The 25,620-nt window shown below is 47.2% G+C and overlaps 1 protein-coding gene across 4 annotated transcripts; it reads left to right on the forward strand.

Moving 5' to 3' along the window:
* Positions 1-603: 603 nt before the first annotated feature.
* PSKH1 (protein serine kinase H1) lies at positions 604-25,620 on the forward strand. Of its 4 annotated transcripts, XM_027646643.1 has the most exons (5): positions 604-664; positions 2,394-2,556; positions 3,639-4,664; positions 11,379-11,417; positions 12,153-12,194. In XM_027646643.1, exons 3-5 carry the CDS (start codon positions 3,726-3,728, stop codon positions 12,183-12,185), a joined length of 1,011 nt encoding a protein of 336 aa, XP_027502444.1. In that variant the 5' UTR covers positions 604-664; positions 2,394-2,556; positions 3,639-3,725; the 3' UTR covers positions 12,186-12,194. The 4 variants fall into 4 exon arrangements, with proteins under 4 accessions (XP_027502444.1, XP_027502441.1, XP_027502442.1 ...); XM_027646640.1 differs by lacking the exons at positions 11,379-11,417; positions 12,153-12,194 and adding an exon at positions 25,301-25,620; XM_027646641.1 differs by lacking the exons at positions 604-664; positions 11,379-11,417; positions 12,153-12,194 and adding exons at positions 794-935; positions 25,301-25,620.

The raw sequence follows: 25,620 nt of genomic DNA on the forward strand, positions 1-25,620 counted from the left end.
GAGCACTTGGGCTCGACGGCTTGGAAGTTAATAACCAGCATCTCTCTCTCGAGTGTGTCAGGACCGGCTCGTTGCACACCAGGGAGCACAGCTTTGTGGGGGACAGCAGGGTCAGTGGGGTGAGGGGGGCCCTGGGGTCCATGAGGCTGAGTCATCCCAAGGGCCCCGTGGGGCTGAGCAGTCATGGGACCCTGAGGGAGCTGAGGGGTCCCAGAGCCCTGAGGGGCCCCAGATGGCACTGAGGGGGGGTCCCAGATCAGACTGGGGGTCCCAGAGCCCTGAGGAGCCCCCGATGGGGCTGAGGGACCCCAGATGGCACTGAGGGGTCCCGTGTGGGGCTGGGGTGTCCCAGACAGGGCTGGTGGGTCCCAGAGCCCTGAGGGCTCCCAGATGGCACTGAGGGGGGCCCCAGGTCCTGGATGGGGCTGAGGGGGTCCCAAAGCCCGTGGGGTTGGGGGGATCCCGGAGCCCTGAGAGACGCCCGGGTCCTGTCCCTGCGGCCCCGCCAGGGGGCGGTAGAGCGGCCCCTCCCCGCGCGCCTCGGCCCCGCCCCCCCGCCGCCTCAGCCAATCGCGGCGCGCGGCGTCCCCGCCCCCTCGGGCGTCCCCGGCGCGCGGTGATGACGTCAAGAGGCGGTGCCGCGGCGCGGCCGGAGCGGGCCCAGGTGAGTCCGGGCCCGGTGGCACCGGCGCTGGCGCGGGCACTGCTCCTCCCTTCTCATCCCCCTTCTCTCCCTCCGCGCCGGTGGCCGCGCGTCCCGGGACGCGCGGTGGGCCCCGGCGCCTCAGCGCTGCCGCTGCCCGGAGCGCTGGGCCGCGGGAACGGGCGGGCCGGGGGGGCGAGCCCTGCCCGCCCCAGGAGCGTCCCCTCAGCGCTTCCTGGGCCTGGAGCCGAGCCTGCCGCAGGACGAGCTCCCGCCACCGGCCCGGCCCTGGGTCCGCTTTCCAGGATGTGCGAGAAACGGCCTGGGTCGGGATGAGTGATGGAAACAGTGGGAGTTGTGGAAATCTCGGGAGAAGCTGTGGAAACAATCGAGAGTTCTGGGAATCGCGGTTGGTTTGGCCGAGCCTGGTCCACCCCTGGCTCTGGCACAGCTGCCTGCGGTGCTGCAGCAGCCCCAGCCCCGGGTTTCCCCTGCAAAACCCACTGGAGGCTTCCGCTGGGAATGCCGGGTCTGTGACGGGTTTATGCCAGTTTTGTGCCAGGTTTATGCCAAGTTTGTGTCAGGCAGCAAGAGGCACATTTGCCCTGTGTTACTAAATGTGGTGCTCTCAGGTGAGGTGCTCTCAGCTCTGCTGTGTTGGCACAGGTGTGGTTTGCAGGTTGCTGTGTTTGAGCTTTGATTAACACAGTTAAGAGCTGCTGTCTTCAGGTTTCCAAGCTGGCATCTCACAGAACAGCAATGTTAAGGAGCTTCAAGTTCTGATGTATTTACTTGAGGGTGAAAGGTCTGCTTGGCCTTGGGGGATCTAGGCAGGTGACTGATACCCCTTATCCACAGGGACCTCAGCCATTCCTTCCCTCATATTTTCAGTGAGAGGACACTTCTGAGCTGGCAAGAGCTGAGGTGTTTCCCTGCTGAGCTGTGGGGAGTGAGGTGCTGCATGTCCAAGAGAAGAAGCATAAACCCCTCGTTCCTTCCCACCACTTCCAGCTGCAGCTGGATACAGCTGCACACACTCAGGTGTGCTCTCTCCTCTCAGATAGTTTGACACCTGACAAGTCTGTGATTTCCTGCTTGGAGTGGGCTTGTAGTGCTCCATTTCTTTAATTCCTTTCCCCAAGCTCGTTTTGATTGTTGTACAGAGCGTTTCCACCTGCACTGATGCGGAGTTGGGCATTTTGGTGCTGACTCTGGTGTGCAGCTCTGGGGTTCTGTGGGCTTCCCTGGGACGCTTGGGTGTACACTGACATACTGGAGTTGCTGCCAGATCTCAGTTAATGCCATTAGGGGATTTATATATGATGTTTTCAAGTGTTTGGTCCTTCTCTTCAGTTTTATTTACAGGCCCGACGTTTCCCACAACCACTTCTCTACAGGTTGAATTACTCTGTAATAACCTTGTTTGTGGATGCTCTCCCTCCATTTCTCTGTTAAGTTAATATGCTTTAAGGCTCAATAATTCTGAGAGAAACTGTCCATGGGAGGAATGATTCAGGACCAGTCACAGCTCTTTATGTTTTGTCATGGTACTTTAATCTGAACAAACCCCCACTTCCAGGGCAGCACTTGATGAAAGTCAGTTAAGCTTCCTGTGAAGTTGGTTCTTTATTCCTATTGCTTGTACCCTGCCACAGGCATGTCTGTGATGACCTCAGGGTGCTGCCAGGAGGGCTTCCCTGAGAAGTTCCTTTGGTGATGTTCGATTTTAAAAGCCTGGTTTTCTTTCCAGATTGGATGCAGAGTCTAAACTTCTTCCGGACGTCCCTTTAAAACATTTCTTGTTTCTTCACCTGATTCTCCTGATGGAAAACCAGCCAGGGTTCCTTTTCTGCTGTTCATGCTGAGGAGTTGGTTGGAGAGGTGGTGCCTGAGAGGAGATTCACCTGGTGATGGTAAGACCTGAGATCACATTTCAAGGGTGATGGTTTTTTGTAACCTCCTCCAAAGGCTCAGGCACCCATTGATGGGCTCTGAGCCAAAAGGTGCAAGTGTAAAACTGCCAGAGCCACAGGCAGCTTCCCCATCTCCTGGCCAGTGATCCTGCTTTAATCAGAACATAAAGACTTGCTTAGGTGCACCTGATTTGGTTTTATTTGAAATACAGTGTGATGAGCAAGAGCTCCTAGTCTGGAAGAGCTGGTGGAAATTCCACTTACTACACACAGCTCCATATGGAAAGCCAGAAGTGCCACTTGGTGCCTGAAGATGTCAAATAAAGCAAAACTGAGTCAGGTTGTTGAAAGATGTCAAAGCCCACCTTGATTTCTCAGGGTTTGGAGAGCGAGGGACTTGCTGACTGAAGGCTGCTCTGGTTAAGTGAACATTTCCCCTTTAGCAGGGGCTGCAACAAGTTCAATGGTAAAATTCACCTTAAAGCCAGGGTGCCTCTGGCTCCATATTCCCTTCCTGTGCCATTCCATTGATCCCCAGGAGCAAAGCAGTGAGAGGTTTAAGACACTGTACAAGATCAATATAAAGAAAGTCTTAAGCAGATTTGTTAAGTGAACAAGTTGCTGAGGTACTTTGTGGAGCTGCTAGTGAGGCATTTCAAAACTCTTAGGGTTTGCAGTGGCTGCTGTTGTGTGAAGTTGAGCAGTTGAAACAAAACAAAGGAAAGTGCTTGGCTCTTTCCTTAATTTGATTTTTTTATTAAGCAATTGTGGCTGGAAAAAAGACCTCCAGAAGTCTCAACCACTCTGTGACTATGATTCAGTGCTCAGCTGGGAGCAGAACATGAACTGTGCTTAATAAAAAGAGATACTGTGTGATTTCCATGGTCACATCCATGGTTCTGACCATGGCTGTGTTTGTAGGCACTGGCTTGTGATGAAAGCAGCAGAGCACTGTGTTTGGTCAATCCCAAATTCTTAGTTTGTGCTAGCATGGCCTACTTTTTTCTTTTTTTTTTTTTCCCCTTTTGAACCTTTACTACCTCGATTCCAGTTTATTTGTTCCTCCTCGTTCTTTTCCTAAGGTTCAGATGTGGGAATTGTCCCGGATGTGGTTGCTGCTGATGCTCCCCTGGGAACATGCCTTGACAGGGAATTAACACCAGTCAGTGATGGGCTGTGGGACAAGCAAAGTGCTTCCCGAGCCCCCCAAAGATGTGCAGCTGGACCTGGTTAAAAAAGTTGAACCCTACACAGGCCACAGTGACATATACAAGCACTTCATCAGGGATGACTGCGGGGCTGTCATCAAGGCTGGCTCCCCCTCGCCTCCTCACCACGCCAACCCGTATCCCGGGAACGCCCTGCCCGCCCACCAGCCCGAGCCCCGCAAGAACAAAGTGGCCAAATACCGCGCCAAGTTCGACCCCAGAGTGACGGCCAAGTACGACATCAAGGCCCTGATCGGCAGGGGCAGCTTCAGCCGCGTGGTGCGGGTGGAGCACAAGGCCACCAAGCAGCCCTACGCCATCAAGATGATCGAGACCAAGTACCGGGAGGGCAGGGAGGTGTGCGAGTCGGAGCTCAGCGTCCTGCGCAGGGTCCGGCACACCAACATCATCCAGCTCATCGAGGTGTTCGAGACCCAGGACCGCGTGTACATGGTCATGGAGCTGGCGACGGGCGGGGAGCTCTTCGACAGGATCATCGCCAAGGGCTCCTTCACCGAGAGGGACGCCACGCGCGTGCTGCAGATGGTGCTGGATGGCGTCAGGTACCTGCACACGCTGGGCATCACCCACCGGGACCTCAAGCCGGAGAACCTGCTGTACTACCACCCGGGCACGGACTCCAAAATCATGATCACGGACTTCGGGCTGGCGAGCGCTCGGAAGAAGGGGGACGACTGCCTGATGAAAACCACGTGCGGGACCCCGGAGTACATCGCCCCCGAGATCCTGGTCAGGAAGCCCTACACGAACTCCGTGGACATGTGGGCGCTGGGCGTGATCTCGTACATCCTGCTCAGCGGGACGATGCCCTTCGAGGACGACAACCGCACCCGCCTGTACCGGCAGATCCTGAAGGGAAAGTACAGCTACTCAGGCGAGGTGAGTGCGCTGAGGGGAAGTCAGGAAGCTCTCCCTGGGTTGGGTCTTCGTGATGGCAAGAAGCCGTTTGTCACGTGCAGGCTGGTGACGTTACCTGGGTTAACAAAATCTGTGATTCTGGCTTTTAAAATCCTTCCCCGTTTTCCGTCTGCTTTCCCAAACCACTCCCAGTGCAGCACAGTGAACTCCTTTAAAAAACTGAGTGTTAAGAAAGAGGAGACTCTTCATGCAGAACAGAACTGGGATGCTTGTGGGTGTCTGGTTGGGGGAACGTTGGCTGTGGTAAGCTGCTGTTTGAGGCTTTGCTGTAGAAACTCGTGCCAGGGTGTTTGAAATGTGGCATGTACATACCCAGTCTGATTTCTGATACTAATCCAAGTGGAGTATGAAAAATAGCTTTGCTGAAAGGCAGGGTTCTGGCAGGCAAGGGGCTCCTGGAGCCCCAATCTCCTCAATCTGGAGACATGAGCATTTCAGAAATGGATCTGCATTGTCTTCTTGACAACGAGCTTGGTGTGTGATAAATTGAAGGGTCGAAGGATAGTTTTTGTAGATAACCATGCAAAGAGGACCCTTAGGAGATAATTTTTAGGCAGAAGATGGGTGCCCCTGCCCTCCCAGAGTCCCATCACTCCGGAGAACTTCCTTCTGATCATGGTGGGAGAGCTCAGTGACCAGCCAGCTCCTTCACCAGCACCATTACCAAGTGTAGCATAACCTCACTAGGAATCACACCTACAGAAAGTGGGGGGATCCAAATTTGCAAGTTGTCTTTCTGTTTATATCACTCACTGTATTAAAAATACTAAAAAATTAAGCTTTTATAACTTCTTTCTTTACTAAGTAGGAGAGTGTTGTTTAGATTCCTGAACACCATGACTTTGAGGTGAATCCCACTGGGAGACTGTTAATGAGAGGCTAAATTTATGATTCTGAAGTGACAGTAAAGTAACTGTCAAAAACCCAGAATAAATTAATGATCCTGTATTTTTAAGTGTGACAGGTATGTTGGCATTTTAATGATGGATGTAAGGAATCCAGCACGTTAAGTTTTTAAACATATTAAGCTGCTTTAGGATTGTGTTTTTAAAAAAAAAAAAAATCAGTCACTCTCCAAAGAGTTATCAAATGTGTCAGTAAGTCTTTTGTACTTTAAAGCTGTCAGGCCAGCTTGTGTTAATAGCTGGAATATCCAAGTTAAATGAAACTGAGGAATACTGGCATTTGCTTAGGAGACCACCAAAGGAGAGCCCAGATTTGACACCTTTGTGGATCTTGTTAATTCTTTCCATGAGTGCTCCTCGAAGTCCCTGGTGCACAGTGGAGACACAAGTGTGAGGGGTCATAAACCCCCAAATTTGGCAGCTTTTGGACTAATTGTATTACTTCCTTCAGAAACTGCTGTACTTGATTAGTTTCTTGCCAAAAGTATTCTATCAGCTGCTTCCTTGAACTCCCAATTTCAGCTGACTTTGGCAGCCTTTGCTTGTTTTGTTAATTTGCTGTGTTAATAGGCTTTGTTAACCAGCTGTGGAGTTTTAAGCATGCAGTGGGGTTATCCTGATGCAGAAAGAGATGAATGACCAGCTGCACCATGTGACATCTGTGAGTCACACTGAACAGCAAAGTCCTGGTCACCTTGTAACCAGTGGTAGTAGATCTGCCAGATCTCTGTAGAGAGTGGCCCTCTGTGACCCCAAGAGGTTTCCTGAGCTGGTTTGGGGATGTCATGGTGTCTGCATAATTTGGTGTATTCCCTGTAATGTCTCCACTCCTCAGTGCATGAGCTTGTGTGTAGTGACACTGGATGTTATGACTCACTCAACTTTGTCACTCGCTATTTTTACTTTTTTGCAGGTTTTTTAATTAAGTTTAGCATGTTACCTAACACAGGTTCTGCCTGTTCTTGTGAAATGGGGTGATCCTGGAGTCTTAGAATCTTAGAAGCAAGAGGTGGGATATTCATGTGACACCCAGTAAAATGGTGCTGATGATACTGAGTTGTTGAAGTTAAAAACAAATCTGAGGAAGCAGAGAGGGATCACAAAATAAATTGTCTGATGTTCAGTGTGGACAAACTTGAGCTGGTCCCATGGGAAGATGGGCAGTTTGAATTTTCTGTAAATGATGGTGGGCCCTGAAGGTGCTTCTTGCTCTTCAGAAGAAGCAATTTGAGGTTAAATACTTCTACATATCATGTTGATACTTATGATCAAAAGCTAGTTGATACTAGGAGTGAGTGGTGCTGTTGCAGGTGTCCTTGCTGTGCCATGCCCTTGAATATGAAGTGCAGTTCTGCATCCTCTGGATAAAAACACAGAACTGAAAAGCGTGTGTAGAAGGGCAGTGTGAATAACCAAAGGTATGGGCTGGCTTACATTTGAAGAATGAGTAAACAGACAGGGGCCCTTCCTTCAAAAAAAAATCAGTGTTTGAGGGGGGTCTCTGACCAAGCTCAGTGCAGCCACAGGCAGTCTGGAGAGAGGGAACTGAGAGCAACGATTTTGAAGGTTCCCTGGTGTAATTTACTTTGATGTCCACTGGTCCTTGTGCCAGGAGGGACTTATTTTGAGAAATTTTGTGGATTCATTGCAGCTGGGGCCGCTGGATGCTCATAGGTTGTACGTGGAGAAGGCAGCACGTGAGAAAGTGTTAGACTGTGTGTTTTGGAAGTGCCAGTGCACAAGCCTGAGGCATTTTACTTGTTATCCCACTACAAATTACACACTTTAGGGGGGTATTACGGATACTATGTGTGATATGAGTGGTTGTTTTGGAAAGCTGTCAGCGTTTTACTGCTTGGAAAGCAAATATGTGTCAGCCAGCAGCCGGTGTCTGCTGCTGGGCTGCTTTCTGTTCCTCCAGAGCCAGGGAAAATGGATGCTTTAATTTACCAGTGTAATTAAGCCCATGCCCCTAAATTGCAGACGTAGCCAGGTATTGGCAGGAGATGCAGCAAAAAGGCTGCTCGTTTTGTGAATAAATTCTAGGAGAAAACAAAGTGAGCCAGAGATTTAGAGGTGTCTGGTGTGTTTCCCACAACCTTGCCAGCATTCTTAAAAGCCACCTCCTGGGATTTTAAACACTTCCAAATTTCTGGTGTTCACAGAAAATTGCTCTTTTTTTTGTGTGTGTGTGTTATACAGGAAGAAGTGGGAAGATGCCAGAAATGAGGCTGTTGATAAGTTTGTCGGACTAATGGTAATGACAGTCCTGGTTTCTTTGGAGCAGGAGTGGGCAGAATACTTGAGTGCATTGTAGAAAGTGTCTGTCTTGGATAGATGCAGAAGCAGAGGTTTCATTGGAGCAACTGCTTTTGTTGTCTGTAGTCTGAGGATGTGAAATGGAAGAGGAAATGTTAAAAGAAGCCTGTGAACTAGGGTGCCCAGAGCTGACAGCTTGAGTTCCAGGGGGGAATGAGGAAGGTGTCTTCAAACTGCACCAGGTCAGGCAGCAGCAGTGCCCTGGGTTTGCAGAGTCTCAGTGCTGAGTCCTTGCTTTTTGAAAGGTCTGGCCTCAAAACCTGATCAGAGAGGACAAAGCTGTATTGAGAGAGGAATGAAAGCCAAGATGCATGGTGACCTGAGAAGTAGCTGCATGTTCTTGGAAAAACAAGTCATCTCACATCCAGCTAATGTAATTCCATTCTGCCTGGGACCCTCTTACCCCGGGCTCCTGTTCCTGGAGTGTGAGGTCTGTTTGAAGAGGCCATTAGCAGATCAATAGGAGAGGTCTCCCACAATAGGTTATTCAGGTACTGCTGACATCACTGCACTGATTATCTCTTGTATCTTCTTCTGTACTTTTTGAACTCCTTGGAGTAATGGCTAGGGTGAGGAATGAAGGAAAGCTGGCTTTGTAACTTAGTATGCTTTCTTTTTTCTGAGCATCCCTGAATAAGGGTTGGGTGGGCTATTGACACTGCACTGGATGTAGCCTGCTGCAAAGTTATTATCTTTCACTTGTTTTGTTAGAACTTACTGAAAAGAAGGTTTGGCAATATTTTAATTGAAATCTCAGGGATAAAACTAATTTCTGGGGGTCTCTTTGTAACTTAAAAAAGTTGATTGAGGAATAAAGCTGGAATAACATTCACAGTTTCCTTTGAAAGTGCAGAAATGAACATCAGACCATCATTATCCTGCTAGAACAGGGTTGCTCTACTTCTGTTTCAAAGCTTCTCCTTCTGTTGAATACCAGTACTGTTATGCTGCTTTACACACCTGGGAAAATTGCCTGAAGAAGTGGAAGGTAATACATGTTATGGTTAAATTGGGAAGCTGAGCTAGGGTGTATGAATTGTTCTGGTTTTGCTGTCTGATCTGGGCAAATCATTTCCCCTCATGGTCTGTTTTCCTATTTATAGAACAGAGTCAGCTTTTTTGTGGTGTGTTCACAGTGGGTGAGGTTGGTGTGGGCTGCTGTGGGAACATCTCTTAATCAAACACCCTGAAAAGCTTGTTCTAAGTAATGGTGCTAGTGGATGCATTGGTAAATGGGGTGTAAGGAGAGACATGTTTGATACACGAAGGAAGTTGGGCAGTGCAAGTCTGGAGGAGCTCTGCAAGGGACTGAGCAGCCATGCAGAGAGAACAGCTGGCCTGGCTTCCTGCAGTAGTGTTCCAGTGCCTACCACTGAACTTAAAACTGCAGGAAGATTTAGGCACAAAGGGACCTCAGGAAGTCTCTGGACCAAACCCCTGTTCTGAGAAGGGCTGAATTTTAAGCTACATGAGGTTGCTTAGCACCTTATTCACTCCAGCTGCCATGAGGTTGCAGATGTCACCACCTCTCTGGGCTCTGTCCTGGGGCAGCCCAGTTCTTGTGGGAACTGTGATTTCTCTTTACATCCAGATAGAATTTGCCCAGTTGCAGCTGGACAGTCACCACTTGCCTTTTCACTGGGCACCTCTGAGACATCTGGTGGGGTGTCCTCCTCCCTAAGTGCCCTGACAGTGCTGGCAGATGCAGTTAGAGCCATTTCTCCAGCTTGCTGAGGTCCTTCTGGATGGTGTTCCTGCCCTCCTGCGTATCAGCAGCTCCTCCAAAGCTTTATCAAAAGCAGCCAAGAAACACATACTAAAAACTTTAATGGTAAAGAGAGATTTTCAGCTCAAATGCCTTGAGAGCAGAGCCAAAGGAGGGGCCTGATGTGCAGATTGTATGTGCATTGCATTTCTTCTTTTCTCTCCTGGAACATTCAGAACCTTAATGATTTTCCACACTAGCTTGGAGTTGAAAGCACCAGGTTAAATGCAGGTGTTGAGTAAACTCTGCAGATCCTCCATGAATAGGATGGAAGAACACCCTTAGATACAGGAAAACAAAGTTGCTCTAGATGAGTAGCTGAGTGGAGTGGTGTGAATGGTGTTCCCACAATAACTGACTCGACCTATGTAGGTAAAGAAGCAAAACACTTTCTCCCCAAGCAGTTTCCCTGCCTGCAGGTGATAGGAGAAGCAGGAAACATGGAGTACATTAACAAACAAACTGTGCATGTGCTACCTGACAGACAGTAAGATAAAAATAAGACCATTTCGAGGCAACTGATGCATGTTTACAGGATGAGTCCTTACCCAAGTCCGTGGACACGTCTGCAGAGCGTTTTCAAAGTGTTCTTGTAATTGTCCTTGCTGTGGAGGACTTTTAATCCCTCAAATCCCTTGTGACACATGATGAAGGAGACAGGTGACAGACTTGTCAAATTTTAATATTAATTTCTTGCATTTATTCAACTTTTTGAGAGAGAATGGGGTGGAACTCGAGCCCAGACTGCTTCTGACTCAGTTGGGAGCTGGTTGCTGAATCCCCCGTCCAACTCCAAAGGGACTGATCAGTCATTGTATTATGATGACTGTGGTTGGATTTCCTATCAAATGACAAACTTATTCTAAAAAAGGCGCAAGCAATAAAAAGAAACTGCAATTATTCTTGTTAACCTCCTTCCCCTAAAAGTTGCAGATGGAAATGTAAAGTGGCAACTCAACTTTCTATTTCGCATACTTGTGTTTTAGTGGAGAAGCTGATTTCCTGTAGGAGAGGGAAAAAATTATACTTGCATATCACAGAAAATCTCTCCATGATCCTTATTGCTTTGCAGGAGAGTTCAGTCAGTGCAGGACAAGTATTCTGAAATTTTGGATGTGGCTTTCTAAAGAGCAGTAGGTTTTGCATTGATGCTATGACAGGTCTGGCTGGCTGCCAGTCCTGGAATGACTCCTGTGTGCTTGCACTTTGGGTCACTTAAAATTAATTACATATGACTATGTAATTAAAAAAAAACACAGTCTTTTGTTATTTTGATGATAAAAGTATAACCACTTTATAAAAAATACCAGTTTGGAAAAAAATCAAGTGTTCCATAGCATATGAGCTTTATTTTCTATTTTATACTCTGTTTATCCCAGAAATGTGTCCAGGTTTTTTCCTGCAGTACATACTTATATATTACCAAGTTTTGTGTAAGAGGTTATCTGCTAATTAAATTGGTTATAGGGAAGAAACTGCCCTGAATGAGGGAAGACTCTGCTCTGGTTATCTTCTCCTAATTCATCTCCTGTTTGAGATGGGCTATAAGGCAGCCTGGCTTCTCCAAGTTTGGGCTGGAGAATGTCTTTGGGAAAACACTCAAAGCAGATTTAAAATATAACCAGTAACAGAGAATCACCACTGGCCTCTAATGCTCCCTTGGTCCTGTATATTTTTTTAATACAGGAGATAAAGTCATGTGTGTACAAGAGGCCAGGAGAGCTGGTAGGTGCCTCGCATTTATGGAAGATTTACCTTTGCACGGTGTCCTCTGCTGCCCTTTGCTCTAAGAGGAGCTCATTGCAAAGCCACCTTATTCTTCTGGAAGTTCTCCATGGGGTCAGTGCCTGGGAGGGTCTGGATGCAGCAGGATCCCTCATTCAGGAGACCCTGACTGGCCACACTGGCTCATGGTGTTGCCCTCCCTGGCTGTGCCAGATGGTCTTTAGACCCGTTAAATGTTTTTGCCAGACACAGTCGTCACCTTGGCCTCTGATCTCTGTGCCAGAAGAGAGGAGAGACTTCAAACCGTCAGGGTGGCCAATTTTCCAGTCTTCCCCCTGGAGTTCTGTGTGTCTCAAGCTGTTGACTGTAGTGTAACGAGGAAAACAGGGACAGGGCAGCTGAAGGCAAGGTTTTAAACCACATCTGCAGTACTTGTTTGCATGAGCATACAAGTCTCTGGGACCATGTTTGAGTCTTCTTGGGGAAAGAAAGAGCTTTTTACATACAGCAACTGCCATTTTTTCCCTGTGAGCCACATTAGGTGGTAGAAGCGTTTTACAGTAGTCCTGTTGTTAGACCAATGCAGGCAATTTTTTTTTCTAAAAATTAGAGTTGGGTTTGTTGTTTTTTTTTTCCCCCCGTGTAGGGAAGAATTGTTGGGGTTTTTTTTTTAATATAAATTGCTGAGGCCTTTGCCTGGAAAAAAAAAAAAAGTAAGAAAACATCCATTTACAGAGGAATGTGCTTTTGCGTTTCCTACGGCTGTGAGAAAGCGGCGATTTTTTTAAGTAGCACAACAAGAGTGTTGGCGGAGCTGCAGCCGGGGCTCTGCTGAAAAGGGCACTGTGCTCTGCTTTGAAGAGCTCAGGCACTCGAACAGGATGAAAGCGCCTCTCGGAGCCGGGCAGGGAACACGGAGGCCAGCCCAGTAAATGCACTTCTCTTGGCTTCTGCTCTTCCTCCGCTTTTAACGCGGCGGCTCGGCGGGTGTGAGGGTGCAGGTGGGGTTGTGTTGCTCCGTCGCCGGGAGCTGAAGTGTTTGTCCAGATCTCTCCCGCTGCACGAGTGTCTGTGGAAACCCAATAACCGCAGTTAGAAACCTGGAAAATCGTCCTGCTTCCCGCGGGTGTCAGTGACCGTGCTCCCGCAAAACTTCAGCCTGTTGTGTTGGTAAACACTTGGTGTGCACGTAAAGAAACACCTTTTCTTGGTGAAAGGGCTTTGAAACCAGTGTATGCATTTAAAAATCAATTCCCCTTCGCTTTGGCTGCTTCTTGAGGTACTTTTTGAAGGTTGTTTCCTCCGATGGAATTGGTGTGTCAGAAGGACCTTTTTCAGTTACTCCTTTTGCCTTTTTGCTGTTTACTTCAGGTTATGTTGCAGTGAGGATAACCCCAAATCCTAGGGCAGGATAAGCAAGGGGAAGCAAGGAAAAGGGGGGATCTTTCTCTTCATACATCTGTCAGTTCTGTACCACTGCAGTCTGCAACACTCAACGTTAGCAGTTTATATTTCACAGAACTGTGCATGTCATAAGGGCAGGGTGGAAACTCTGCTGAGCCTCAAAGCCGCTGGAAACAAAGAAAGCAGGAAAGGAATCTCCATGGAGAAGAGGAATGTGGGTTTTTTCCCAGTAATTTTATTCACAACCCTTTTTCCTTAGGACTGCTGTCCATACCAGTAGCACCTGCAGGGTGAGGGGCAGCAGCTGAGCATTTTGGTTAAGGTTTTTGGGTGAATGACTGGGTTTGGGGAAGTGGTGCACAGTGTGTGGCACATAATATAAGGATGGAAGACAGGAGCCACATCTGAGGGAAAGGGACGTGTAATAGTGCTGGGAATTGACATATATTTTCATTTCTTCATCTGTGGGCCCTATAAAATCCTGTTAGTGGTGGAATAGTATTTCTGCAGAATTATGGATGTAGGGATAAAGGGACATTGGGAGGGTAGAAAAAGAATATTAAGCTCCCTCTATACAGAACACACATTATTAACAGAAAGGATTTGAGCTATCAGCTACCATTGGTGCCTTTGACTCCTTTACATTTCCCTAAAAATAACCTAGGCCATTTCCTCTTTTCCCTGTGGCTGATTTCATCCTAGAGGCACAGGGAGCACTGACAGGCACCTATAGAACATTTTTAAAGTGAGCTTTCAAGTGGGTGCTGTCAAAGTGTTGCACTCTGGAAAAAAAATACAGCATCTTCCTAACTCCCCCCTGAGCCCCCAGGCTGAGGCTTTGAGGTTTTGCAGAGCTGGCACCTGGCTGTGGTTCCAGCTGCTGTCCCTGCTGCAGGTTGAAAGCCAGTTTTGTTTAATCAAAGCTGAGCTCTGCAGAGAAGGGCTGTGAACATGCACCTTGCTGCAAATCACTCTGTGGCCTGCAGTTGACCCTGCCTTAGAGTGAGGCTGCTGGACCTGATGTATTTGGAACAATGTGGTGTTGAAAGATGTCTCAGATTTCCTCTGACCGGAATTTGGGACCTCCCGAGCAGTTGCAGTGTGCCCCTGCCCTGGGATGCGATGAAGGAGGAGTTAACCAGCACATGTGGCATAAGTAGGAAGTCAAGGTTTTGATTTCAGATAGTCCAAATCTCATTTCAGCTGCAAAAGCTGTTTTTGGGGGAATTCTGTTGGTGCTGAGCTGGAGGGCTCAAAAGGTGCTCCCTAAGCCCAGAAGTTTTCTTGACAGTCTCTTTACCTAAACCCAGAAATCCCTAAACCTTGCAAGATTGCAACTGAGGCATCGAGGCTGCAGGCACAGGGAACTGGGTTTGCTGTTTGGAGCTGGAAGGGGTGGCTCAAACCAGCAGTGGTGCATCCAAGTTCTCTGGTTTGGAGCACGAGCTGCTGCTTCTCTCTCCTCTCTCACCACCCTCCTGCTTCGCCCTCCTGCTGCCCCGAGCGAGTGACAAGGTAGAAATCCCAGGCATGCTTTCCAATACCTCTGTTATTTTAAATGGATGTTGTTATGGATTTTCCTGAAAGCTGAGCTTTCGCTAATACACTGGATTAGTGTTGATTGGTGGCATGGGAGCCATGTGCACAAGTGGAGGAGAGGCAGAACGTTCTGGTGGTGGCTGTTAAGAGATAACCTGCTGTTCGTGCAGGGGACACCTGAGGGCTGATGTGGACCTGTGCCTGGCTCTGTGTCTGTAGCTTGTGAACTTCCATCAGCACGATACACCCTACACATCCAATGCAGCAGCACTTCAGGCACTTTGGGTGATTAACCGAAGAGTTTCATTTTGTGCCTCACAAAAGGTAGAACTGAGCTTTCTGGTTAAAGTATTTGTGTGCTTCCTACCTTTGCCTGTGTCTGAGGAGTAATTTCTAAGGGATTTTTTACAATCTGATCACTTTGAGAATGATTATGTAGCTCAGATGTGAGAAAACTTTCTTGTTACAGCTAGAATGACTCAAGGGACTTTATATACTGTTATATCAACTGCTGATAGGAGTGCCTGGGTTACAGTTTCTTACCTCTTTACACTTAATCCTTTATATTTTTTTTCACTTGCTTTTAGCTTTACAAGTTTCAGGGATTCTTGGTGACATTCTAAACCACTGTTTTGCTCCAGAGGCTGATATTGCAAAATTAAGGAAAACTAGCTTGGGCCTTGGATGAGAATGTAAAATAATTTCGTGGCAAAGTCCTCTTCCAAAGTTCAAAGGAGTTCCCGTACCTCGAACGTTTGGCACGGGGGCTTGGCAAGGATGGATCTGGTATTGGAGGGGCCTTTAGCTGTTTCATGAACATGTTCCCTGGTCTCTGAAAACTCCCTGTTTGGAAATGTGCTGCAGCCTGGCTTTGGGAACCTTCTGTGTGTGCTGAGGGTGTGCCAGGCACATGGAACTCCTGAACAGTCAGTATGGGTAAATCTAATGAGCAAGTGGGATCTTAAGATTTGTTCTTAGCAAGCAGAATTACCCAAGTGAATTACCCAAATCTGCTGGCGAAGGAGAGGCAGGGTTTGAAGCCTTCCTCATCTTCTGGAAGCAGGGGGCCTTCTCCTCTGCCTGGCTTTGGGCAAGCAGCATTGCCTCACACGTCCTCTGCATCAGCTGCTGTCTTCTGTGTCAAGAGGTGAGAAGTTCTGTGGGAGAAGGGTTGGCACCAGGAAAGCTGTGCTGCTCCACTTACTGTTACAGATAATTTTGTCCTTGTTTGCCCTTCATACCGAGCAAAACTTCTGTTACCTAGAAGTGAGGAAAATAATGTTCTCCAGTCATCCTGGGGACAGAAGCCAGCAGGCAGGTTCTGCTGTGTGGAGCTTTCAAAATCTACCACAGGGAGAGCGTGGGGACCAAATTTTGTGTTTCTCCAACCCCGTTGTGTTAAAATTGTCACTTACTGATTGCTGATGGCTCATCAGTAAAATAGAACATGTAGTGATGGTGGTTCTCTAGAAATTGCCAAAGGTCCAGAGGTATCTCAGGGTTTATTGACCAACCCAGGTGAGGGGAGCAGAGGTTTTTTTCATTATATTTGCAGATGACATTGAGGAAAGGTTGCAAAGTGCATTGAGTTCTAGGTAGCCCTAACAAATTTGAACAGTTCAATAGCAGGTGTATTTTTTAAAAAAGAATAAGAGCAAGTCAGTACACAAAAATAGGTGAAGAGCAGAAGATTAGGAGGTGTTGGCTTCTCAGAAAAGGATCTATCTATGAATCACAAACTATTATGTGAGGGCAGTATCGTACTTGTGGGAAAAGATGAACATACTGAGGTGTATGAGCAGGAAAACAGACAGCGTGTGGTGTGATCCTGCTGCGTTTAGGGGCTGGTTCTGCATGCCAAGCTGAAGCTCTTGACACTTCTGGGCAGCAGACTCCAAAAACACCACAGGCCAAGTGGAGAGACTTGACAGAAGATCAACAAAAACAATCGTGAGTCGAAAAAACCACAGTCTCCGGAAGCCTGAAACATTTTTGGCTGTTTGGCCTGGAGAACGTGTTGTCATAGCAGTTTGCAAATATGCAAAAGGCTGCTTCAAAGGGGAAAAGGAATAATCTCTTTCCCAGATTATGTCAAACCAGAGCCTTAAATGGCACTTAAAGATTCACTCTGGACCTTTTACAACACTAGTGTCTCCTGCTCCTAAAAAATGTGTACCCAGAGGGTTGCTGAAGCTGTCTTGCAGAACAAGTGAGGCAGTCATCTGTCAGGAGTGATGCATCTGCAGTGGATCCTTTGGGGACCCTGGGATGGATTGCATGATCCCTGGATGTCTGTTGCAGCCCTGTTTTCACCCTGATTTCCCAAGGAAGCAGAGTTTGTGGAACTGTGCTGTCTGTCTTTCAGTTTTCCAGAATTAACTGTTTAAATTCTAAGGTCAGTGTCAACCCAGTCTGAGCAATGTGGAGGACTCAAAGGCCTGATGTTTCTATGAATTTTATGGAAGTTGGTGGCTCAGTGGGAGAGGGAACTGAAGCACATCCTTTGCTGCAGGAAAGATAATTGAATATCGTTCAAAATTTACCCAGAGCTGATCAGCACATGCTTATTCCTGAACCACTGATGGCACACTTGACCCTGTTAAACATGTGGGATGGAGCCTGGACTGGGATACATGTCAGAAGGAGGGATGTGCTACTGCCATGAAGGGGAGATGACAGTGCTGGCTGGGGACAGGGTGGAGAAGCACTCGAATCAAAGAAACCCTGGTTACAAGAGACCTTTGGAGGGCTCTAATCCCATTCAGCTTGAACAGGACTGTTGCCAGTACTAGATCATGTTGACTGTGACTTTGTCTTCCTGAATCTTAAAAAGTCTTCTAGGATGGACATCCCCCACCTCTTCAGTGACCTTTTCCAGGGCTGCACCACCCTTCCCTGGTATTTCCTGATACAGACCTTCCAAGGCACACACAGTTTCTCCATGTTGCCCCTTCTTTGGACCTGCTATATGGTGGCTCCTTGTAATCCTTGTAAATATCTCTAAGTAAATGTAATATGCTATTAGATTGTCCTTAGATTTCTCTTTTCCAGGCTGGGCAAGTCCAGCTCCTTCCAGCCCTTCTTGAAGGCTGTGTGTCAGGGATCCCTGGCTACCTTGGCAGCCCTCACCTGGATTTTCTCTGCAGCCTTTTTTAACCTGGGGGTGGCCAGGCTTGACAATGATTTCACATAGCAGACTGAAATATTTTTATGTTGTTTTGGAAAGAAAATTACCCCAACAATGTACGAAAGAACGGGGGGGAAAAAATCACACTGGTATAAGACTGTAGTTGTAGAATTAGGAATGTGTAAATTAGGGATGTTTGATTTGTCCTTGCTACTTCAGGTTTTCCTTCTTGTGTATATGCAGGTTGGTGCAGTGTCAATGACATACTCTGTTGTTCAACAAGATCTCTGTCTCCATCACTGAATAGTTGGGATGATGAAAGAAATCTGAGAAGAGAATAAGGAGAAATGTGTCTGTTGGAATGGGATCCAGAACAGTTGTCCTGCTCTGGATTCTGACAGAAACATCCCAAACAGTGCCGGGAAAGACAACTGTAAACCAGTCACCCAGGACTGAACTGTGGTAAACCAAGCACTACTTATAGTGTCTCCTGATGTTTTGTGTACTTCAAAAGAGGTTATATCCACCTTGCCTACCCAAAGCAGTGCTTTCTGGGAGAGAAAAAGGAATGGCTTTAGAATGGGCCATGCTGGCCTAGCTTGGGAAGAACTTACATACCATAAACCTGGACTTTCAGGAAGTGCTCAGATGAAAGAAGGGGCATTTCACCTCTTCTGACCCATACCAGGGTTGGATTATGATTAAAACTGAAAGAGTGACTAAGGAAGAAAGTAGAGTCTAGCCAGGCAGTGGGGCAGCTGGAGCCTGGACATTGCTGATGTTTGAGGCACAGCTCCTCATCTCGATCCTTGTGGGTCCCTTCCAACTCAGGATATTCTATGATTAACTTGTGTGCTGTGTTTGGGCTCGAGGAGGTTAAAGGAGCTGTCTGGAGCAGCAGAGGAGAGCTGGTGCCTGCCAGAGCATAGTTGAACTGGCAGCTAAGACTGTCTTAGGATTTACTCCCCCTTGTTCATTCCCTTGTAAGCACCCAGGGCTTGTGCACCGACAGCTTGGAGCTTGCAGGACGGGGGGGGTGTGTACGTGGGAGGTTATAAGCTTATCTGTTCATCCTCCCACCACTGCACTGATCAGCGTGATGAAAGATACTCTTCCTCCCTGGGGAAGACTTTTTTCCTCCTGTCAGGAGCTACTATTTCTTAATTAAACTGTTACTCTGAATTTGTGTGTGGAAACACGTATTGACTTCAGCTGCAGTTCGCAGCCAATGCTCACCTTAAGTGGTTCAGGGTGAGAGAACATCATTCAGCTCAAGTTTGAGTTTTCTGGGAATAAAAGCACCGAAGATGTCAGGATACCCAGATGTCAGGAACAGATTGGGAAAGGTATTTCCCAGTTTGTTTACTGAAAATACTGCTGTGAACTGGTGCTACAGCAATACCTTTGGAAATTTCTGACTCCTTGCCTGTTTTGATGGCAGTGTCCAGCAATGTGTACTTGGTGATCTCATCTTTTCACCTGCATTCTTCCAAGTCCAGGTCTCTTGACCCTTGAGCTTCCTCAGTATGCAATTTCTCAGTCAGGGTAGTGGTTAAAGTCCCCTGTGTGTGACTGTAACTTGCTGACACATTTTTAAGAGACGCAAAGTGAGCCAAGCTAAAATATGGTATTACCCCATTTTAACAGCTATTCCCTAGGCATCGCACTTAGAAGAGCCACCTTCTAGGTGGAGGTGGGAGAGAAAAGCTTTGTGCTTATTGTTTTTGTAGCTGCTGTAATTTCAGTGCATGATTCCAGCTGAATACTCAGTGCCTGTACAGGGAGAATGGGCTGGCTATTTCCATTCGAAAAGCTGGGTTATAGAAGTTCACAGCACCAGATGGCTGCGCATACTTATAATGCTCTGGATTATTAAAGGGCTGTTGTATTTTCCTCTTTCATCCTTCCTTTATTCCTCCTCCCCACATCAACAAATTAATGCTGAATGCTCGTGAGTCTGTCCTGCGTGGACTTTAGCACATTACATCTTTTCATTGGAAACTTTTTGTTCCAGCTCTTTTGAACTGGTTGGTTTTGATCACCTCTTTGCAACTGCTCAGGGGCTGAGTGATGCCCGGGAGAGTGCAAACCTGGTGTTACCAGAGCCCCAGCACAGTCCTAGGCTGGTTTGCCACATAACATCTCACAGTTGCTGTCCCCAAGCCGCTCCTTTGGAGTTGACACTTCCCTTTTTCTGAAGTCATGTGGGAATCCCCTAAATTAGACAAAACTGTTAGCATGAATGGGTGAAGGATGCAATGCAAAGAATTCTTGGGGACCTTTATAGAATCATTAGGGTTGAAAAAGACCTCTAAGATCATCCAGTTAGTTTCCTTTTCAAAACTAACAGCATGTCATTTGTCTCCCACCATAAACATCAGAATTTTAATGTGCAGCTGCTCTGAAAAGTTATGGAAGCTGGAGAGATGTGCTCTGCCCCCAGCACCATACCTGTGTGTTAGATTGAGTCGTTTTTGGGAGAAGAAAATAAATTGAAAGAAAAAAGCCTTTGCTGTTCATATTTATGATACAGGCTGAAAGAGCTGGGGCTGTTCAGCCTGAAAAAGGAAAAACTGGGGAGACCTTGGAGCTCCTTCCAGTACTTAAGCAGGCTCCAGGAGAGCTGGACAGGGACTTCTGACAGGGGCCTGGAGTGACAGGGCAAGGGGGAATGGCTTCACACTGACAGAGGGCCAGGTTAGATTGGATATGAGCAGATCTGGGGGTACGAGTGCGTATTTGGGGGAAGCTGCATTGCTGAGATATAGAGACTTACAAAATCTGATTTAAAGGAAATACTTAGGGCAGGGGTGGAACAAAGTAACTTAGAAACCTGAATGTAATAGAAATATTTTAAAGAACTAGTATCCAACAGGACAATGTATCATAAACCTCTTCATCGTGTATTTTCAGGTAAAAAGAAGTGAAAAGCTGGCATAAAACACCTGTTGACTTGTTTGCAGTGCGGGTTTTGGTGACCGCTCCACAGCGGCTCCCGTCGCAGGCAGAGTAAAATTCAGGGACTCTGCTCTGGTGTCCAAACTCGGCCCTGAGAGCTGCTCTGCCACGTGAAGGCAGTTCCCTCAGTGTGGTGCAGTTGGCTGAGAAGATCCACGCCGGTAACTAACGGGGGGCAGCGTTTGGTTTGCGACACACGTTGGGAGCTCCCTGCGGCGCTGCCGGGCCGTGCTCGCGTCAGCCACGAGGGGAGAGAGGTGGGTTGGTTGTTCAGACCAGAGAACAACGTGTTGTTTGTTCCCCACACGCCGGCGTGGACGGCGCCTCGGTAGCTTTTATGCTGATGTGAATAACAAGCAGGGGTGGTGATGGGATTTAATCGCAGAGAGCCGAGCGCCGCACGCAATCACACAGCCTAAGTGACACTCATAGGAGGATCTCTTTCTTTTCCTCCTCCTCCAGGCTCCGAGCCCGAGTCTGAATAAAACATAACACACTTGAGAGCTCTTTAAAGCATTGTAAAGGAGGCTGCTTTCCCCTGAGTTTGTTGCCTAGCAGGGCCGAGGTTGCAGATGGGCGATGCGCCCTGTGTGTCATGGAGCTTAGAAGTTCAGGAGGTGCTTTTGTAGGGAATGCTGGTGCACCTCAGAAGCAGCAGCTGGCATTCCTGAGGGACCAGAGCTAGAGATCTCCACTGTGGGAGTTTCTCCCATAGTCATTAGGGCTGTAAGACAGGCTGTGGTAGGGGTTTCACGCCTGGTTGAAGTGTTGCTAATCCTGGACTCGGTGCCAGTCGCTCGCTTGGGCTGATGTAGCTGCTTCTGCAGCCGTTTGGTGAGTCATGCCAAGGAATGGCTGGGCTCAAAACCCCAGCTGAAAAATTAACCAGAACGCCCTGATTTGGCTCACTTTGTTTGCACAAACCAAACTGTCCATGCTGGCACGCTTGGGAGTGCAACATCAAAGTGGGAATGATGACAGAAATGGCACGTTCACGTTCGTGGCATGTGGCATTTGGAGTGTTGCTGCTAACGGTGATAAGGGCACCACGTGAAGGCTGTTCTCTCTGACCACGTGGGTGTGTTGAGCCCAGTCTATTTGTTGGGGCAGACTCACTCCCACTAAATCTGTTCTGTCTTGTAAAGCTTCCAGGTAGCTGTCTGATGGTTTTCTGTTAGGGGAGCCTGGCAGGAACCTGTGTGCTGCTGGAAGGCTTCTCAGCCTCTCAGGTGCTTTGAGGCTTCTCCAACACTCCATCAGACTCATCCCAAGAATCAGTGGGACTGGGATACTGTGTTTTTGGCCTAAGAATGATTATTTGCAGCTGTGATAACATACTTTGTGCTTCTTGTTTTTGTAAAGGCTGACTGGCAAGGGAGATCCAGGCCTTTGCACTTCTTGGTGTCCCTCACCTTCCCCATCTTTAGTGCTCATGTCAGTTCTCCTGAAAACAACATGTAACTTGGGTAGGAACCAGTAAATCAATATGTATTTTTCCTTCAGTGGGTACTGTCAAGACTAAAAACAAAGCTTGGAAGTCAGATGATTGTTTCTTCCTTTATTTGCACACAACTTGACTTAGGTCTTGCTAAGTTAAACCTGCTGTTTTGCCAACTGATGCAAGGCTTCTAGAGAGTGGATACATTTCTCCAGGGACTGGGGTTGAAAATTGCTTCTGTAGAATGTAGCCTTACCTATTTTTAAGGAAAAGGCTTCAGTGAAATAAAAAAGATGCGTGTGGTGCAGCAAATCAAACCTCTGGCTGCATAAACAGATCAATAAACTGATTTGTGTTTGCTGACCGGAAGAAAAATCTAATTGCAGGTACTCCATATTCAACGTTTGTGGTAAACTGGAGTAATTGGAATAATGAGAAATCCAATGTGCTTTTGTTTGGAGTTTATTCTTCTTTAGGATTCATTAAACTGGATGGGCCTCTCAGGGCTCAGGCTGGTTATGTGTCACCATTCCTAGCTCTTCAGACTTTATGGGTTTCTTCAGATTCTAAATCATCATATTTGCTATCTTTTAATAAGACTTGAAAAGATTGAAGCAATATTGTTCCTGGTGTTTAGAGGCTCGTTTCACTGGCAGGAATGTCAGTTGACTGAAGTTTAAATGCATCTGAATGGCAGAATAGCTCTTGGGTTGCCTCAAATTCCAGGTCTGTGCAGTTACTAACACCTGCAAGAGGAAATAATGCTTTCCTGCCTGTCCTGAAGGTGTATTTCCAAGTGCTGTTGTGTCAGTCCTCAAGTGTTTTTCATGTGAGTGCATCTCTTGCATCTCTTTGTTTTCAGATTAGAAAAAAGAGAGGATGGAGGTCCTGGCATTTCTGTGAGGGGTGGTATTCAGAAAGGTAAAACCTTTAAGAGAAAGAGGGGAAGAAATACTCCAGGAAAAACAATGAGGTTGGAGTTGTGTGAATGTGTTTTCTCCATCTGAGTAGGACAAAACTCTATCAGGGTATCCTAAGTAGTTTCAATTGCCAGTAACAGAAATGAAGATGGTAGTAAAGAGTTCTTAAAAAGTTACTGCACAGAGAGTAGAATTGTCACCTGTGTTTGCTGTCACTTTGAGTTAAAATCAGTAAATTGGACAGAGTATCATTAGCTTGGAAGTCTCATTAGGATTGTTTGGAGAGTGGAAAATGAGTCCTCTGTGAAGGAAACAGAACGGGGTGAGCTGTGGCTGCTGGGAGGAGGAGAAGGAAAGAAAGGATTGGAGGTTGATGGGGTGTAACCAGGTAATGATGACTTTGTGATTTTAACTGAATGAATAGCTGAAAATGATTCATAAAAAAAAAAAAAGCTACAGAAATATAGAAGTTTTTGAAGGCAAACTTGGAAAAGTGGAGGCAAAACCTCTTGCTGCTGGGTTTCATTTGGAGCTGTCCATCAAGAAGAGAGAGCCCAAAGGTCTGTAACTGGAGATCCCGAGTGTGAAGGGAAGGTGATGTGTTGCCAGCTGACATATGGTACCACCTGGGATTAGCTGAGATTATGCCAATGATCAACTCTGCGAGTTGATTCCCTTCACTGTTATTTAACAAAATGAAGTACCTTATCCTAAATTTTTTTGTTAACTGATTTAGTTCTTGAAATGTGGAGGGGAGTGGATTTTGGATGTGGTTTCAAAGCGCAGAAGTGGTGTCTGATCTACAGGAGAAGGCTGTGCTTCCTTCCTGAACTCTCTGGAGTATTTCCATTTCTACCCAGAATACATTCAGGAACACTTTTAGTTTTTTATTCATGTAGCGGTATTTTCTTTATATCAAGTAGTTCCTATCATTTTCACTCTCTTCTCTTGCATAGTTACTGGCAGTGATCATATATCCCACTTCAGCTGAGTAAGCCAGACTGTTTTAGTCATTGTAAAATAAGACTGTGTGTACCCTGATCCCCCTGGCAGCCAATTCCTCAGTTAGAGCCTGAGTTCACCTTTCCTGGCCATGGGCTGGGAGCAGTGCTGTAACTCTCAGACCATCCTCCTTTTCATTATAAAATCCTCCCAGGGATCTGCTCTCCTGCTGGTGCCTTTGAGTCTTTTGAAAGCAAAACCTGCTTTCGGTAGCAATGAATTGCAAACCTCAAAAAAATCAGGCCGTACCTTTTTTAGACCAATTGCACAAGAAAAAGGCTTTATATCTGGCTGTACAGTTGGTGGAACCTGAATTTTAAAATAGCTGGGTGCTTTTCTTACTCACCTAAGGAAGAGAAGAATGAGAGACACGGTGTTTCCACTCAGTTACATGTATGTGTTTGTACATGATCACCATTACTGTATCAAAATCTTCATTGCAGGAATCTGCTCAGGCTTTTTCTTAATGCTGCTTGAGATGTCGGCTCCGTGGACTTTAAAAATTCAGGATTGGTGGTTTCAGGAGGGGTGAGACCCACACAACCCCCTGTGGTTGCAGAAACCTGCCCTTGCCCAGCTCAGTTCACCACTTAGGGGGTTCTGGTGGCCACGCTGCCTCCTCCTCTTCACCCTTACAGTTCATTTTGCCACGTTTTTCTTCCTAGCTTTGTCCACAGCCCAGCCTTAACCTCATGCTGAAGGAAATGTTCTCACTTCCCGCCTTAGTGTGAATATAGTATTTTTTTAGAAATTAAACAATTCCAGCATGTGTGGCTGTAGGTGTTTGACTCGTAAGTTGTTGTGGCCGTTCTTGGGTGTGCTGGGAGGATATTTATTATATCTAATTAATTATTTTGGGCTTGTTCCTTTAAAACTAGCATTTTGTAAAAAAAATTCCTTCCTCTTTCTTTGTTGAAAATTCTTGAAAATGTCTTATATCAAACGTTTCTATATATTTAGAACATTTTATGGGATTGTTTCCAGCTGGGCTGAAATGCCATTCTAGGGTTGACCAGTAGCAACATCTAAATTTCCATGTGGGAGTGAGACCCAAGTTCCACAGCAGAAAATTCTCCCTAGGTTTGGTTCCAGGGATTAGTGCAGAGGTCAGTGCTTGCTCCCTGGATGTGTGCCTTAAGATGGAGAGTGAGAAGAGCCCCAGGGGGTGGGTGTCAGGATCCATCCTCTGAGTGACAGGGCTTGTGTTCATGCAGTAATGGCTTTGTCAGGTACAAAGCCCTTGGACTGGGGAGGGTCTTCAATGGGATACAGTTACTGTGCATTTCCCACTAATTCAACCTCTCCCCCTGACTTGAAGTAATTGTGTCTCATTTGTCTTGGGCAGATACCATCAGTCACAGATCTGAAGGTTTGAGGATAAAAGAGAAGAGGAGCAGCAGAATGGCCCAAAGTGCCTTTTGGGCATGGGTGGAATTGATGAGTCAGCAAAGCCGTGCCAGGATGTTTCATTCTAATCAGCTCTCTTGTGTTTCAGCCCTGGCCCAGCGTGTCCAACCTGGCCAAGGATTTCATTGACCGCCTGCTCACGGTGGACCCCAGTGACAGGATGACGGCCCTCCAGGCCCTGAAGCACCCGTGGGTGGTCAGCATGGCAGCCTCTTCCTCCATGAAGAACCTCCACCGTTCCATCTCCCAAAACCTGCTCAAGAGGGCGTCTTCCCGCTGCCAGAGCACCAAGTCGGCGCAGTCCACCCGCTCCAGCCGCTCCACCAAATCCAACAAGTCGCGGCGGGTGCGGGAGCGGGAGCTGCGGGAGCTCAACCTGCGCTACCAGCAGCAGTACACGGGCTGAGC

Source organism: Corapipo altera, unplaced genomic scaffold, assembly GCF_003945725.1.
Source record: "Corapipo altera isolate COAL_440 unplaced genomic scaffold, ASM394572v1 62, whole genome shotgun sequence".
In the NCBI taxonomy this organism is placed as follows: domain Eukaryota; kingdom Metazoa; phylum Chordata; class Aves; order Passeriformes; family Pipridae; genus Corapipo; species Corapipo altera.